Source organism: Nilaparvata lugens, chromosome 2 (assembly GCF_014356525.2).
Source record: "Nilaparvata lugens isolate BPH chromosome 2, ASM1435652v1, whole genome shotgun sequence".
Lineage (NCBI taxonomy): Eukaryota > Metazoa > Arthropoda > Insecta > Hemiptera > Delphacidae > Nilaparvata > Nilaparvata lugens.
The window spans coordinates 59820331-59839200 of record NC_052505.1 but is presented as its reverse complement, the minus strand read 5'-3'; the positions used below and the strand labels follow the sequence as shown (position 1 = coordinate 59839200).

General features: G+C 33.8%; 2 protein-coding genes across 6 annotated transcripts in view; both read right to left on the bottom strand.

Annotated features, from left to right (window-relative positions):
* The window catches only part of LOC111044844, a 44862-nt gene extending 31081 nt beyond the window's left edge, over positions 1-13781 (bottom strand). The window contains exons 1-9 of the mRNA XM_039420137.1: positions 13421-13781; positions 12228-12397; positions 10967-11110; positions 10257-10466; positions 7699-7977; positions 7136-7277; positions 4417-4670; positions 1388-1666; positions 820-961 (exon numbers count right to left, since the gene is read on the bottom strand). Coding sequence (XP_039276071.1) covers positions 820-961; positions 1388-1666; positions 4417-4670; positions 7136-7277; positions 7699-7977; positions 10257-10466; positions 10967-11110; positions 12228-12397; positions 13421-13447 — 1647 coding nt within the window. The 5' untranslated portion in view covers positions 13448-13781. The remainder of the gene's footprint in view (positions 1-819; positions 962-1387; positions 1667-4416; positions 4671-7135; positions 7278-7698; positions 7978-10256; positions 10467-10966; positions 11111-12227; positions 12398-13420) is intronic.
* A 655-nt stretch (positions 13782-14436) lies between these two features.
* LOC111044851 (homocysteine-responsive endoplasmic reticulum-resident ubiquitin-like domain member 2 protein) overlaps positions 14437-18870 on the bottom strand; it is a 46109-nt gene continuing 41675 nt past the window's right edge. For all 5 annotated transcript variants that reach the window (XM_022330087.2, XM_039422260.1, XM_022330088.2 and 2 more), the window contains 2 exons: positions 18428-18584; positions 14437-17154 (listed from right to left, as the gene is read on the bottom strand). In XM_022330087.2, coding sequence (XP_022185779.2) covers positions 16854-17154; positions 18428-18584 — 458 coding nt within the window. In that variant the 3' untranslated portion in view covers positions 14437-16853. The remainder of the gene's footprint in view (positions 17155-18427; positions 18585-18870) is intronic.

Below are 18870 nucleotides of genomic sequence, written 5' to 3'. Positions count from 1 at the left end.
GCAGTGCTCAAGTAGCATACAACATGTCATTTTAAGAACGGAGTCACATGATTGCTCTAAAACACTCCTCAATGGTATAAGGACAAGTCTCTACCAGTGTCCTAATTATCTTTGATACAAATAACTTATAGCTGCTACACAGCCTTATATCCTCAGGAATGCAATTAAAACACTTGAGTCCTGAATAATACGGTCCCTTTTCGAGAAGAGTCAATCTATGGATAGGGAACTGGAATAATCCTGTATTTTTACCTCGTGTTTCATAAGTATGACAAATTACATGAGTTTTTTCTTCGAGGAGAAATTCAAACATTTGGAAATTAACCCCTTGAATTTTATTTATCTGATAAAAAACCTTCACCGATATTCACACAGCTTGATTCCTAAAGTAGCATACCGATTGCTTTGGGTTGGATAGCCTAACATAATTTTTATTTATATATATGGATAAATGGATACTGAGTGATGGGTTATTTTTTGATTCATTCCAGTGAGTGTACGGTATTTGACCACTACCTCCGTAAACAAAGCCGTAGAACATTCGTGGGACATCAGCACAGGTAGGGCTCCTACACCAATAAAAACACTAGCTGATATAGATAAGCTGAAATCAAAGAATTTTTATTGGTGTAGAAGCCCTACCTGTGCTGACGTCACACGAATGCACTACGGCTTTGTTTACGGAGGTAGTGATTTGACAGGTGATTGTATGTTATCTAATGTGATATCGTACGATTTTTGATGTGAAGAATTGGAAATTGAATTTGAATTGAAACTTGAATGTCTTGAAGGAATAATAATAAAAAATGTTCTACTTACTTGCATGTGACTAAGCAGTTGAAGCTGTGGCAAATGAGATACTAGAAACGAAGCGCAGTCCCCACTCAAAGCGATAGGATTTCCGTCAACACTGATCTCCTTCAACTGTACAGCCTTCAGTACACTGTTCATATCTTCTATGCTGTGCGAAAATAATAAATTAACTGAATACCGTAGTACATTTTTATAAACAACAGAATTATTATGATTCATTAAATAATAAGTATTTTGTTGTATAAAACAAAAGGTTTAATAATAGGAAAATTAATATTTTAGTATTTTTTAGTTATGTTAATCATAATATTTTAAAACTAGAATATCTATTACATTTTTTCATTGAATCTTGATCGAATTGAAGAAGTCAAGTCTGATAGATATGCTATGTAATAATGTGACGAGTGCTAGGAAAAATGTACAATATATCTTAATGTAGTAATATGGTAAATTACATGTAGGCTAGTACAGTGGCGTAGCACTGAATCCTACCAAATAATAAGTACAGTACATTGATTTGAAATAGCTCATACGTCGTTGCATATAATTATATCCTACTCAAGGGTAAACTTACCTCTGAATTTCGTTATTGCTCAAAAATAGTTTATTCAATTGCAGAGTTTCAGCGAAACCCAAAAGTCGTTTCAGTCTATTACGGCGCAAATTGAGTTCCTGCAGCGAACGTAGTCCCTGCAAGTCGTAAGTCCCCAGCACTCTGATCTGGTTTCCGGCCAAGTTCAATACTTTCAGTTCATTGAGCATTGTCAGGCCACTTATTTGAGTTATCTGGTTGCCGTGCAAATCGAGAACTTCCAACTTGGAAAGAGATTTCAGTCCTTCCATACGCCGGATCCTGGGAAAAGAAATTAACATAGGTACTCAGAAAAAATTGTGAGACACAATAATTGACCACGAATAATTGATGATTTTATAGAATAGCTCGAATTAAATAAATTTGATTATCAATTGAATCAAATCAAACCAGCAGAGATGATAGATTATATGTCTATCCAGTAACGTAATTTGAGTACTTTGATTGAAATAATTTACGATTTGGGTTTCCAGTCAACCGAATAGCCGAATTTCATGAAATTGAGACCTTCTCTCAATAAATTGTTTCTATTCAATTACTTGGCATAATGGCATAGTCACAATTCAATAGAAATAGAAATATATTTATTAGCCGATAAATACTTAAAATAGTACAGTGGGCCATGTCACATATAAACATCTCAATATAAAAATACAGGTTACAACATACCTATAAACATCAATCAATAATTATAACATAACAATTCTCGTAATTATATAAATATATCAGTCAGCTTGAAAGAAATTATTTACAATATCACAAGGGAGATCAAAGAACTCTCCAACACTGTACAGTGGGTTCTCTAAAAGCATCCTTTTCACATTTATTTTGAAAATGTTATTTTAAATTTTTATATATATCTCGATTTAAATAAACCATTTATCTAGTAATTTGTTAACCCTGCCTCAGTGACACCATGGAACAATGCAACAAACATTTACGATAATAAATTCTCCGTCAAAAAGTTTGTCCGTCTATTGATGACTCTGATATTTACTATAAAGTTCCATAGATCTCGAATTGAAGATTCGATTCAAATGTGAGAAAAAATGTAATATTACAAATACCCCCCTCTTGACATAAAAAAATTTTTACTGTTTGAAAATTAAAGAAAAATTTACATTGACCCTAATGAAAATTGTTGAAATATAAATTCGAGAACAGTAACAATTTTTTCTAGAAAAACATTACATGTCATCCAATATATTGAAAATTATTATAAAAATTCATCAATAGCGTTTGTTATATGTTTCCAAACAATATTTCAAAATATAGAATATCAATATTACTTTTGATTTAGCTTTATAATTTAAAGGATAATATCTCAACAGAAAGTTTAATATGTAAAGAATAGTTTTTTTGAATTGCACATAAATTTAATAGATAGAAAAATTCAATTTTTATTGCATAAAAAAATTTAGTATGTTGAATGAAAAATTTATTATTATTATATATATTTTATTTTTAAATGAATTGATGAATTGTTACAATTAATTTTCACATAAAATTTCAATAAATCAAAAATGTTCATTTCTTTCACTATTGACGCGGTTGATTTTATTGATGCACATTTTGGAAAACAGTCCGTTAAGGCACTCAGTATGATTTTCAGTTAAGTGTGACTCCAATGTGATGACGTAAGTGTTGGGCTGATCTGGATGCACGTAGTGTTGGGCTGATACTTGTAGTCGACTGATGCATATCAAACTCGATACAGGTGACATCTCAGTTAGCATTGCCTCATGCTTGTAGTAGACGGCTGCATTCCAAATTCAATACAGAGTCACATAAATTTTGTATCATATTTGTAATTATACAATGTACATTTCAGGCTTGAAATGACAATGTAATTCGTTTTTTGGAAAAGAGATAGACGCTGCATACAGGATTAATTTAGGTGAGGATTAATTTAGGTAAGGTTTGGTTTTTTGATACTTTCAGTGTTCAAGGTTTAGAGTTCTGCATACAGGAATAATTTAGGAGAGGATTTTTTGAATCAATTCTTTCATGATACTGTGACTGTTCTTCTGAATTCAAAGTTGCGAATGTGAACATGGATGACAATTACCTCCAGGTAATGTAGTAGTGTTGAAGTTTGAGATACAAAGTCAGCAATAAGCGTTGACATCGTTATTGGCGTATGCTTTGGTGTCAGCTTTGGCATCGGCATCAGCATTGGCGCAGGCATAGGCATTGGTATCAGCATTGGCGCAGATATTGGCATTGGCGCAGGCATCGACGTTGATTTTTGTTGTTGGCATCAGCATTGGCACAGGCATTGGCGTAGCTATTGGCATTGGCATCAGCATTGGCGCAGATTTTGGCATTGGCGTAGTTATTAGTGTTGATATTGGCGTAGTTATTAGTGTAGTTATTGTGTTGACATTGGCAAGTTATGGCGTTGGCAAGAGCATTGGCGCAGATCTTGGCATTGGCGCAGGCATTGGCGTAGCTATTGGCATTGGCGCAGGCATTGGCATCAGCATTGGCACAGATTTTGGCATTGGCGCAGGCATTGACATCAGCATTGGCGCAGATTTTGGCATTGGCGCAGGCATTGGCGTAGTTATTGGCATTGCGTAGCTTTTAAAAATAGACGAATTTATGAGGAGAACCAGGTGAGTCATCCCCATAATACTCGATTTAGAGGTTTTGTTTACCCACATCACAGACTAAGCCTGCTGGAGAGTGGCCCGTTATATATGGGAATGAAAATATTTAATTCAATCCCATCTCACATAAGAGAAATTGATGGCTTGAAGGAGTTCAAAAAAACACTTAGGGAATTCCTTATTGTATTGTGTCCGTACAGGTTAGCAGACTTCCTTGTTGAGTAGTGTTTGATTGATGTATGTTATGTGGGATCTGTAGTGTTGAAATAGGAGGGATGGTAGATATTAGATTAAACTTTGACGTGTCATATACTGCGGGATCGTTGCTCCCTTAATGCAGTTCAATAATTGTGACGAATAAGAAAAGTAAAGTAAAGTAAGTAAAGTAAAGATGATTACTTTCCGCCGGCCGTTTTCCGGATGTTGGCAAACGAACGCGCGGTTTGCGAGCGCAGCAGCTCCCAGTTGGTTCGCGCATTATAGATGACCTCGTCGCGCTTGTCACCCACTCCGCCCACTGCGCCCCCCTCGGCCTGCGACGTGGACAGGGGGACTGTGGTGGGGGGAGGGGGGCCGATCACGTTGGTGGTGGAGCAGGAAGCCTCCTTGGTTGAACGCCATGCCAACGCAGCTCGGCGCACTTGCTCCGTTACCTGTTCACAAAGCAAAGCACAACTAACTTTTCATCCAACTAAAAAATACTATCCTTATTGACCGAGCGAAGTGAGGTATAATTTTACACTTAATATGTCAAATACTAATGGAATCTAGTAAGTTCTGGACCTCTTCTCCAGCATCATGAACTTCTGTCAGCCCTCCATGATAGGAGTGTTGTGGACACTCAGATATTAGGTGATTCATTGATTGAATTTGTCCACATTGGCACAGAGGATCAGAGGTGTATCCCCATGCTGTCATCAGCTCAGCACACCTTCCCACCTGCGTCCTGAACCGGTCAAGGCCACACCACTCTCTACGTCTCAGCTGGATGCCAGGAACAATGTCATTAGGGTCATCCACAAGGCCTTTGTTCCTGACCTCTCCCTGCAACCATCTCAGTCTCCATAACTCCCTCGCACTTCTTATTTCTCCCTGCTCATCAAGTCTCAAGTATCTTCTTGACTTGAGGCGCCTTGGTGGAGGGTTAGCCAAATCTCTAGAAACTGGGAGATCTTCATGAATGTCTTGCAACTGATAATATTTCAGAAATATACTATTTCAAGGATAATACAAAACGAAAAGTAGTCTCCTTTGAACGCCAATATAACCGTAAAAGTCAGACTTTCATCATAAATCAGCTGTCAAGTCGTCTAGTGGACTATAATACTACCTAGGGCTCTATAAATATAAGTCTTATTATAGTGCCTTAATACTACCCGTTCAAAAACATCGAACACCTTGAAAATGTATCTTTCCATCAACGTTAGTAGACAGTTGTCTACTACTAACTTTGTCTTTCCATAAGCTGAGGCCATGATTCTAGTTTGCAGTTTGGAGTTATTGATAGAAAACATTTTTTTTTACATTTTTCTTTTTTAATCTGATGATTAAAATTGCAACAAATATTATTGAACAGAAATTGATTTCTAAAATCATGAAAAGTGATACATGAAGTTTGTAGGAAATCAGCATTATGGTAGTTTATTTTGTTAATTTCAACACACCGATTTTTCGCCAACACGACAACACAGAATGTTCTCTGATGGGTTGATTGGATTGGCGTATCGACGGCGGCCAGACCTGATAACAGCGCTCACACTCACATTCCGGGACGACACGTTACGGTACGATAGGACAGAAAGCTCTATGTTTATTTAGGATTTTTTCTAGACATTTTAAATTGATAAATTATTTATTAATTTTTGAGAAAACATAACAACAGGTCAATGTAACTTACTGAGCGCGAGGTCTACTGTTCACAGAACTACTAGTATAATAAATAATATATATACTAGTATATAAATAATATATACTTATAAAATTCTGGACTCACTCACTCAATGATCACGATTTCTGTTGAAAACGAGAGAAAGCAAGTGTGAGCAAGTAAAAAAATTATAACAGCTCTAAGTTACCAACAAATCGGCCCTTGCTTAGCACTTGGTACAAATGATTAAAGGACGATTCATATAACTCATGGTTACCTGTTGCTTGAAAACTGGATGACTGTTTTCAGTCATATCGGTGCATTTCCATCAATACTACTAGATAAAACATCAATAAAGGATTCAAACCTACTATAAAGGATTAAAAAAACTATAATTATTAGATTTTTTGTTGTGTGAAGCCACAAATTCTGAGCAGTGCTCAAGTAGCATACAACATGTCATTTTAAGAACGGAGTCACATGATTGCTCTAAAACACTCCTCAATGGTATAAGGACAAGTCTCTACCAGTGTCCTAATTATCTTTGATACAAATAACTTATAGCTGCTACACAGCCTTATATCCTCAGGAATGCAATTAAAACACTTGAGTCCTGAATAATACGGTCCCTTTTCGAGAAGAGTCAATCTATGGATAGGGAACTGGAATAATCCTGTATTTTTACCTCGTGTTTCATAAGTATGACAAATTACATGAGTTTTTTCTTCGAGGAGAAATTCAAACATTTGGAAATTAACCCCTTGAATTTTATTTATCTGATAAAAAACCTTCACCGATATTCACACAGCTTTATTCCTAAAGTAGCATACCGATTGCTTTGGGTTGGATAGCCTAACATAATTTTTATTTATATATATGGATAAATGGATACTGAGTGATGGGTTATTTTTTGATTCATTCCAGTGAGTGTACGGTATTTGACCACTACCTCCGTAAACAAAGCCGTAGAACATTCGTGGGACATCAGCACAGGTAGGGCTCCTACACCATAAAAACACTAGCTGATATAGATAAGCTGAAATCAAAGAATTTTTATTGGTGTAGAAGCCCTACCTGTGCTGACGTCACACGAATGCACTACGGCTTTGTTTACGGAGGTAGTGATTTGACAGGTGATTGTATGTTATCTAATGTGATATCGTACGATTTTTGATGTGAAGAATTGGAAATTGAATTTGAATTGAAACTTGAATGTCTTGAAGGAATAATAATAAAAAATGTTCTACTTACTTGCATGTGACTAAGCAGTTGAAGCTGTGGCAAATGAGATACTAGAAACGAAGCGCAGTCCCCACTCAAAGCGACAGGATTTCCGTCAACACTGATCTCCTTCAACTGTACAGCCTTCAGTACACTGTTCATATCTTCTATGCTGTGCGAAAATAATAAATTAACTGAATACCGTAGTACATTTTTATAAACAACAGAATTATTATGATTCATTAAATAATAAGTATTTTGTTGTATAAAACAAAAGGTTTAATAATAGGAAAATTAATATTTTAGTATTTTTTAGTTATGTTAATCATAATATTTTAAAACTAGAATATCTATTACATTTTTTCATTGAATCTTGATCGAATTGAAGAAGTCAAGTCTGATAGATATGCTATGTAATAATGTGACGAGTGCTAGGAAAAATGTACAATATATCTTAATGTAGTAATATGGTAAATTACATAGGCTAGTACAGTGGCGTAGCACTGAATCCTACCAAATAATAAGTACAGTACATTGATTTGAAATAGCTCATACGTTGCATATAATTATATCCTACTCAAGGGTAAACTTACCTCTGAATTTCGTTATTGCTCAAAAATAGTTTATTCAATTGCAGAGTTTCAGCGAAACCCAAAAGTCGTTTCAGTCTATTACGGCGCAAATTGAGTTCCTGCAGCGAACGTAGTCCCTGCAAGTCGTAAGTCCCCAGCACTCTGATCTGGTTTCCGGCCAAGTTCAATACTTTCAGTTCATTGAGCATTGTCAGGCCACTTATTTGAGTTATCTGGTTGCCGTGCAAATCGAGAACTTCCAACTTGGAAAGAGATTTCAGTCCTTCCATACGCCGGATCCTGGGAAAAGAAATTAACATAGGTACTCAGAAAAAATTGTGAGACACAATAATTGACCACGAATAATTGATGATTTTATAGAATAGCTCGAATTAAATAAATTTGATTATCAATTGAATCAAATCAAACCAGCAGAGATGATAGATTATATGTCTATCCAGTAACGTAATTTGAGTACTTTGATTGAAATAATTTACGATTTGGGTTTCCAGTCAACCGAATAGCCGAATTTCATGAAATTGAGACCTTATCTCAATAAATTGTTTCTATTCAATCACTTGGCATAATGGCATAGTCACAATTAAATAGAAATAAAAATATATTTTATTAGCCGATAAATACTTAAAATAGTACAGTGGGCCATGTCACATATAAACATCTCAATATAAAAAATACAGGTTACAACATACCTATAAACATCAATCAATAATTATAGCATAACAACTCTCGTAATTATATAAATATATCAGTCAGCTTGGAAGAAATTATTTACAATATCACAAGGGAGATCAATGAACTCTCGAACACTGTACAGTGGGTTCTCTAAAAGCATCCTTTTCACATTTGTTTTGAAAACAGATATACTCAGATTCCTGGAACACAACGGTAATCTATTGAAAGCTCTTATTGATAGAACGTCAGATTGACATGCAACTTTCTCAATCTTACATAGGGAACATTCAAATAATTACTCTGTCTAGTGCCATGCCTATGCATTTCTGATCTACACTTCAAAGTATGCAACTCATTTTTCACTTTTATCAGAAGGAGCATAACATACAAACTGAACACTGTCATAATATGTTGTGATTTAAAAAGAGGACGACAATTCGCATAGTAGTCTGAACCAGTCATTATTCTCAGTACTTTTTTCTGGAGTAATAGAATTCTCCCCACATTAGCTGCCCCACCCCAGAGAATAAGCCCGTACATCATTACACTCTGGAAAAACCCAAAGTATGAAATCTTCAAATACTGACAATACAATATGAAAGATTAAGTCTCAACTTATTTTATCCAGACTAAAGTGTAAAAATCACTAAGAAATCATCTTCAACTCTGTGTGCAGTATCATTCTTTTCCCATCGTTGAAATAATTGACGATGAAAATAAAAAACTTTATAATTTCTATCATAAAAATACATTTTATTATCCTACGATAATCCCCTCTTGTAAGTATGTTGTTCGTCTGCGAATGAATTATTTCACGGTAATGAAGGCTCACTCTATATTCATGATTGTGATAAATGAAAAATCTGGTGTGGCGCAGTCACACAACTTTCCTTGCCGTTATGAAAATTGATCACCTGACGCTGGTGTTCACGCGCATCTCAAGTCTACTATTCAAAGATCTGAGCCAGCTGATGACAGGACAATAACGCTGGAGACACTCGAGGTCTCCTATCTCTTCATAGTGAATGATTTAATAGAATCAACAGTTGCCAACAGTTTGCAATTGAATAATAACATTTTCTCGAATTTCAAGTTTCAATTCAAGGTGAAAATGTCACTTAACATTAATTGTAGAGATTTTCATGCTCAATCTTTTTCACTTGAATTTTTTTGTTTAAATTGTATCTGACACCAGATAATTGGGAATAAAAAATCAAACTTTGCATAGATCAAACTAACATTTTCGCTATTTTAGCCGCCATCTTGAATTGCATATGATCTAAATTGTTCGTGTCGGATCCTTATAGTGTAAGGACCTTAAGTTACAAATTTCAAGTCATTCCGTTAATTGGGAGATTAGATATCGTGTACACAGACACACATACATTCATACAAACACACACACATACAGACCAATATACCTAAAAGCCACTTTTTTGGACTCCAGAGACTTTGAAACGTATAGAAATTTGGAAATTGGTGTACCTCAATTGTTTTCGGAAAGCAATACTTTCCTTACCTATGGTGATGGGGCAAGGAAAGTAAGAAACCTGTGAATAACACAGGGCCTACAGTACCGGTGAATAAAGCACTGAAATCTATACAAAAAGGTTTTCTATGTTACGTTCTATAAAAAAAATCCCAAATACCTATTATGATAAGTTATAGACTATTATACCTATTATGCCTATTATGATAGATCTATAACTTTGCTAGTGAGGACATAGTTGAGGATTTAATATTTCGTATATTATGTATCTATACTGGGAGACGGCTTTCCTTACAAAACATATTTATATAACAGAAGCCTCAAATACAGAAAGGTTCTATGCTAAGACGTTTCAATTATTCAACAATGTTCAATGAAAGTATTTGAATAAATTTACCTGTTTTTGCCCATCAAAAGAACACGAAGGTTTGGCAATGAATCGAGCCCAGCTATTCTATCGAGCTGATTATCATAAATATCGAGGAAGACTAGTCTCACAAGTCCTAGTGACTGTATATTATCTAAGCGAGTTATCAAATTGTGCTGGAGAGAGAGGAGTCTGACTTTGCTTTCGCCTACCAGGATAGGCACGGTAGTCAATCCACGCCTGTAAAAATAGTAACACAATAATTCATCAATTTGTTAATTTAAAAAGCAGTGAACAAAATTGAAATGCACTGCTCGAGATATGGAAATTTGTCTTTAAATTCACAATTTTGATATTCTATTATTGAATTGAATAGCTGCCTTTATTTTAATTCTAGGAGGGCGAAGTGAGGGCGCAGCAGGACTTCTTTTACACTAGACCCTCCAATACAGTACTAAGTTACAAACCAATACAAAACATCGCATCCAACACAAAATACATTAAACGCTTTGAAAATACAAAGGGTCTACGATACAAGATTCACATTGCTTAGGTCGCTTAGGAACCTTCAGCTCTGATATTAAATAAGACGAGAAATTCCATAAAAGCAATGCAAAGTAATATTTTTTATTAGCGAATTATTGAGATATTTTTGTCATGATACACTACACTCTCATAAACTAATGAGTAGCATGTAGCATTATAAATAATCAATCATTCAATGTGAATCACTAACTCACCTATCAAGACTAATCCTATCAGGATTTCGTTCCCTATCCTTCTGACTTCTGGACGCTTGTATTTTCCCTTCATTGTTTGTTTGTAGGAAGACAACACCCGAAGATACGCCTGACTCAGCTTCTCCATTTGTAACTCCACTACCACTGAAAAATAGGAATTATCACAGCTGGTTCAAAAATGTAGAAAATATTGAGAAATGTTTGCGCGATGGTGTAGTACATGAATGAGCATAATAGCTAATTTTAAGTAAAATTCAGCCTTCTGAAATAAACTTGTATTAAAAAACTGTTTGATTTTAATCCTATTCTTACCTATGCATCCAATCCTAAAATACACAAAACAATATATTAAAAGTAGCCATGGTGAATAATAATGTAGCACTTTATACATGGATAAATTATTTTTAAAGGTCGAGTTTTTTACGTAATTTAACAAGCTGTAATCTTTTGTTTGAATTAATTTTATCAATTATCTGAAATTATTTACCTTAATTTTCAACTATAGAACACAAACAATGGCTTTTATTATCCTGAAGATAATTTTCACACAGTAAAACCATCTACTGGAAGACACCAATATTGATAAAATATTCTGAAGCTATCTATTTTGAAGAGAAATATTATACGTTATACGTAGAGTTGTCATTAAATGAATTGAACTCTGATTGGTAAGTAATTGTTATATCGGAGACTGGTGAGAGACTAGCTTTAAGCTGTGTTTACACCAAAGTTATTAACAAAATGTTAATAACTTAATCCTTATAGATTCTATTACATTGAACATAACTTATCATACACATGATGATCATATGTGTTTGTCAAGTTCCGTTCAGTCTAATAGAATCTATAAGGATCAAGTTATTAACATTTTGTTGGTGTAAACGCGGCTCAAGTTACTATTAGCAGATTGGAAAAACTTATTTAATTTGGTTCACTTTGAAATATTTCTTTAAATAAATGTAATGTATACTCCAATTCAATGATACATGTGTAAATCTTAGACAAGACTACGTTTTGGAATAAACGTTTTTACTGCCAGTATCCCTTATAAATAGCATCAGTGCTTTATTCCATTCAACCAATACTAAGAATTTAAAATGGATCGCACTGTAAGACCAAAGTATGCAATATAATTCTTCTATTGCAATACCAATGGTATTATGGCAATTATTATAAATGATATCTATTATTGTGAATGATGTAAAAATGTTGAAATTTATATTTTTTAATAATAATATTGTTGGTACGGTAGGCCTACTACCCTAGAGTGGTGTTTGAGCGCTGATGGAGCTTGGGAGGCTTAGGAACAGCTGGCAGTAAAGGTAGAGCAGGCGCGATTTTGAGCAACTTTCTGTTGATTTGTCTAGATGCTGATCCATTTTCCAAATTCTGCGGAGGTTTTCCTTGTGCACTGAAAACATTCTGTTTTTCCTGTAACAAAGAACACACACTAGTCACGGAGATTTGGTGGTACGAGAGAATTTATTTCAGAATATCAAACCATAGCCTTTCAAGATAGAACTACAATGAAAAAATCATGTTTTTGGACTCTGGGGACCTTGAAACAGATAGTAAACTTGAATTTGGGGAACCTTAATTATTTTTGGAAAGCAATACCTTCTTCCTCACCTATGGTAGTAGGTGGGGTAAGGAAAGTAATACTACCTACTCATTATTGATTTCGGATTAAATCAATATTTATGTCTCCAAGATTGTTTTAAATGTTAAAATGAGAGAGACGACTAACACAAACATGGAAATCCAATAACTTAGTAAGAGTTGAAAAAGGACTAATATCATCCAAAAAAATCCTCAATTATTTAAGATGAGAATAATTAGCAATGAAGTATGTTTCTATTGCTCTTCCAATATGGCATTGAGGGTTGAGTATTCTTGAAAAGGCATTCATATCTCAAATACTTGTAACTCACCAGTTCAATAGAGCCGTGTGATGTAGTGAAACTTACAATGACATATATAAAAGACTTGAATGTACTAAAAAATCACTTTTATGAAAGAGAATAAATTATTTTGTACCGATACTTGAATTCTATAATATGAATCACTGTATTATAGTCACTGAGATGATAATAAAGTACCGATAAAGACTGTTTAAGATAGGTAGTCTAGATTTAAGGATGGATTTTTTAATTAATTACTTCAATATCCTACTGGAAGTCGAACATTTTAAACTATGTTAAACGATTCTACTAGTAAATATGATAATGTAAAAAGAAAATTGGTAAAGGCTTCTGAAAATTGAGTACCGTAAGTTTGACATCGGAAGTAGCTGCACATTACGGTTATAACCCAGAAAGTAATAAGAACAAATAATAATATTCATGTTTTGGTATTTTTTAATTCTATGATAATACATTGTTTGCAATTATAGGCTAGTAATGATAATGCATTCTGTACGGTGGGATTCTGTACAATTTCATGATTTTTACTCACACTTGGCCCTCCACTACTTATTGGCATTGGCTGGTCTCCTGGCAGAAGTTAAACAGTCATCTCCAAATGAATATTTCATTAGTAATCACAACATGAATACACCTTTTCTCAATTACTCTTCTTAATAATACTATCAGGCTATCACTAGAAGGAACTCTTTTTCGGTACTAGGCCCGGAGCGACACTGGTCTGGATATTGGCCAATAACAATAAATTCGGCTGCTCGGTCAGGAGTCTGATTGTTGAGGATGGTAACCATGACAACGCACAGCGGACTGTCCTACAGCATAGACCCAGCAGAATATAGAAAGTTCAAAATCTGTGAGTGACCCTTTAGAGGCGGCTCTTTTGTTAATCGTATCACTGATATACCCCAACTATGAAACCATGCATCCGGTTAACGAGAAAAACAATTCTGCGCGTTCAAGACGCCCGCATAATTGGGGCCCTACAGCTCCAAAATACACTCTCACACGCGCATGCTTGTTTTCATTACCTCTCAACTTCCTTGATAAAGTTTAGAGTTTATAATGAAAGCTTATAATAGAATAGGCTATATTGTTTTCTTATTGGGTAATGGGTGAAGATGAATAATTATATATGAATGGACGTACTGTTTTAGGTGAATTCCGACCGGTATATTACCAGATACATCTGTTTCAATTTTATCGGTTATTGGAACATTTGTTTTTTCCAGGGAAAGTCTTGACTCACGTGAGGCGTCATTTCAATTCACGAACGCAAGCCGATGCTATTCCGGGATTAAAACACTGTTAACAGATTATGAATAGTTATGAAAATACCTTGAAATCAAATTTTTATTATTTGAACTAAACTTGATTCTACGGAATGGAAGTCAAAAGTTCTGGATGAAATTTCGAATTAGATGGAGCATCAAGAGAAAACGCTTGAAATTACAGTAGCCTTATGAGAACCGAGCTTTTTGTATTGGCTGAACTCTATAATAATACTGTACTAAACTAATTGATAATCATGGTAAAAATTGAACAATCACAAAAATTTAACGGTTTATTAATCCACTTCATTAAATTACAATTATAATACAGCATTATATTAGGTTATATATTATTTTAAAAATAATACGTTACCTCAACTCTGTAGGTACAATTATGTATATTTCATTCCTACCAAACTTAGCAGCTCATCATCCATTGGTTATCCAGAATAAAAATAAGGATAGAATGAGTATGATTATACTAAAATTTAAAACTTATAAAGTTGAAAATCAAAACGCTCTTGTACATGAAAAGTTAAATTGATGCTGATTCCTACATTATTTACTAGGAAGAGAAGACAAATCAGTTATTTATGGTTGTGTTAACCGTGATAGTTTTGATAAGATAAAATTAATTAGAGACAATTACGCTTTTTATGACATTTCAATAGAATAAAAGTAAAGACTAGAGCTCTGTGAATAGAAAACAGTACCGGTACAATTATATTGATTTTGCACCTCAAATTACTCGGATCAAAACTTTTAGAACTCCTGAACTTGTACTCGACTCGAGCTTTATAGAATAGATCAAGATAAAAAAGTTACCTGTAAATTTGATACTCGATACTAATTTTCAATTCAATGATCACATTCAAAGAGCAAACAAATAAATAAATCGAAAATACTTTTCAAACGATAATGGCAAAGGATATTATCATCTAAAATCGTTTGGTAAAAATTATATGACAGGATATCACTGAATTGAGTATTTGTTTAACAAACCAAATAGCAAAGCTCGTGTTCTTTGAAGAGTTTCAAAGAACTGAAATTTAATGTGAAAAAATAGTTGGAAATTGAAGTAGGCTACAAGGTGACAGAAGTTTAATGACATGATTTTTAAATTTCACAAATATTTTACTAAATTTTGATCTGTACTTTGAAAGAACTTTATATTCGGTACTCAATTCATGAGCTGTTTTATATAACTCCATCAGATGGCATCGGAAACCTTTGGTAGTAACCCTAAACAAAAATCAATACTCTCAATAATATATTCTATAAAAGTATATAATAATCTCCACTTAGATAATATTAGATCAATTAAAGCAGAATCTACAAGCTAGAATAGAATATTATATACATAGATTACATTTCAAAACAATTCAATTAACTTCATTGTGATTGGCCAGCTTCGACTAATCTTGTCTTATTATCAATGATATATCATTTTCTTGACAAATTATTGTATGTCAAATTAATAAATAATGACAATGATCTGTATAGGATAAACAATCTTTATGTTAATCACCACAGCTTTGTACATATATTTATATCTACATTATGACTAATTTTTGCAAATAAAACATTTGAAAAAATGGTTCAAACATGAAAACTTGAAAGTATAAAACAGGCCCAAGCTTCTAATCTGGCTTGATTGCCAAATGATTTATGAAACAGGATCCAGGTCCTATAGTGAGATTCACTTGAAACTGTCAGCATTATTTGTAGATAACAAAGCTTCCCATTCAACCATTGCTCACTGTCCGAATTAATCTCACTATCACAGTATGAAAGAACACAGATAATATCAGAAATATTTCACATATCACTATCATGAAGATGGGGAGATAACAATTTTCTGAAGATCGAACGACAAAAAAAAATTTCTCACTCAAGATAAAAATCTTCAAAATGAGTTGACACTTGGAAAACCGAAACACATAACTAAATAAATGTGATCATACTGGATTTTAAAATCTGTTTACACAAACAATCCACAATTAGATAATTTTTCGAAAAAGCGTGACAAGACTGTTTCTTAAAAAGTGAACAGTTACTTTGAAGAATGCATTCTTATATTCTTCTAATGAACTTGTGTAAGCATCTTGAATTATTATTTGTTTGAAATGGTTTATTTCTCGAAAAAATGTAGTGCCGTATTTAGTGGTCAATTACCTTAAATATGCATTATTTCAACTTTTCAAAAAAGTAGCACAAAATTCACTATTTTGAAGATGTTCGGTTCAATTATTTAAGAAACTGTAGGCAAATATTAAGTATTGAAGTCATAAAATTAGCAAAATGCATAATCTTGACTACTTTAATAAACTAGCGTAAACTTCTAGAACGATTTTTACATAACTGTGATGTTTTATTTCACCAAGAGAATGTAGTGGCGATTATTGAGTATCACAGTGGAAATAGCAGACAGCTATTTTGAAGAATGCATTCTTTCAACTATCTAAAAAACTAGCATAAATTGCAAAACGATTCATTCACTGTGTAGGTTTTATTTTTTTAAGAAGCTGTAGTGACGTGTATTGAGTATCACAAAAGTAGCCAGTTATTTTTATGAATGCATTGTAATGTCTAATCCATCCCATGGAACGTTTCTAATAAGCCTGCCTAAACTTCCAAAACGACTGTGAACAGTTGAAGAAGCTTAGAGTTGGTGAGGAATTAGCAGCAATATCACAGTTATATCACATTGGGTTGCTCGGGTATGAGGGAGAGGAGAAAACTGCAGAATATGGACCAGGTGAGCATGAGGACCGAGGGCCGTTCAGTGTTGGGTTGAGCGGGAGGCGGAGTAGCATTCGTGTCCGCCCCTGGCTGATCTATCCCCGCCGCTCCAACCCCCGCGGCCCCCATGGCATCCGCCCCAACGGGCACGTTGTTGTTCTCGCGCTCCTGGTCGCGGTCAACACCCCCAGCCGCTCCTTCCGCGACTCCTCGCACTCCATCGATTCCCTGCATCCTGAAGAATCCCACTTGGTACCTGGAAATAACAAATTACATGAATTAGTACTTCTTCCTAATAAGAAGACATGATTGGAGATCCACAGTTTTCGTGAAACCGATTTTACTTGAGTTTAAACAGTTATACTACTTTGATTTTTTGAATAGCTTTGAACATTAACACCTTCAACAATTGAGAGTTTATATGATACTATTTGTTGATACTGGATGATTTACATTTTATTTGTAAGTTCTTTGCTTATATTATAATACATGTAATGATGTTTAGAATAGAGCACTTTGATAACTATATAATATATTTAATTTTCATGGTTATAACATAACTGTAAATGGTGATCATTCATCGAAGCAAAAATGTGTGTGAATGAAGCATAAAAACCTTTTTTAACTGCTACTTGCATACGAATTAGTTTTAATTCAGCAAGTAGTATTTTTGTTTTGCCAGGGTTATGTGACGATTTTATTTAATTCATTATTCTTAGTAATTTATGATAATTTGTAGGCTATTATTTTTTCTGTTCTGGATTTATAATATTCAATTTGATTCTATTATTGTTTTGGCAAAATAAAACTGTTTTGAATTGAATTTATTTCTAATATGAAGGATAATTATAGTACATTCACAGCTTTCCTCTCTGAAAAACTATTCATTAATAAATTCATTGAGACTTTCCCCAGTAAACATTATTTATATGCACGTGTTAATTCATAGTTCTTATTTTTATCTTAGCTTGAATCAAAGCTCAGAGCATGTATTTGTAAATATATTATACAAGATATGGCTTTATTAGATGCTTCTCTCAAATGAGAAGTACTGTGTGAAAAATAATCCATTCGTTTTTTGAATCAACTATTTACACTGAATTCATTTTCAACTGTAAAAACAATACTATCACAACCGTACAATAATTCAAAGGGGATGTAGTCTATAATAAGAGTAAAACGTGTTGATAATGGAACATATAGCTTTGAATTGCAGAATAGTGAAGATGAAATATAATTCAGTGGAGATTTTGACAAGATTAATTGACAAGATTACTTCATTAAATACTATTATATAATTTTTCAAATGCATGTTCGTTGTGTTTTAGCTTTTCTATCAAACTATTTAAAAAATGACTTTCGGTTATTTCTTAGAAAAAAACGCTGGGAATAAACTTACTCGGGACAATTTCTGGACTGTTTAAAAAATGGATGTTTTAGGTTATTGTTTGTTTTTAATTTCATCAATTATTTTCTCAATTTACTAAATATTTAATTCAAATATATTAAACAAGAAAAAGTATACTTACAAGTACATGATGAGGCCTAACGTGGTGACCATGAAGAAGCGAACTGGAGATGAGTAGAAATAAACGACACTGAATAGAACAGTCACTCTGCTCATGATGTAGAACCAGTCTAGCCAATCTCTATGTCCTCTGCCCTCTTCTTCTTCATTTTCACCACCTATCACAACAAATAAATTCATAATTGCTCAATTAGAACTAAGCTTTTCAACTGAAAAAATAATCCAAGAATGGAAGAAGGTTGATGATGACTTGAGTGATAGTAGGATGATTTACAAATCTGCCAATTGATACGTTATAATGGTAGTGGAGAAAGATAGAGGATACAGGTATATCTCATGTAATATTAACTGCTAATTCATGTTAAAAATAATAAATTATAATTCATCCAGAAACTATATTTTTGTATGATTTAATGGTACATTTTCATAATTGAGATTGGATAT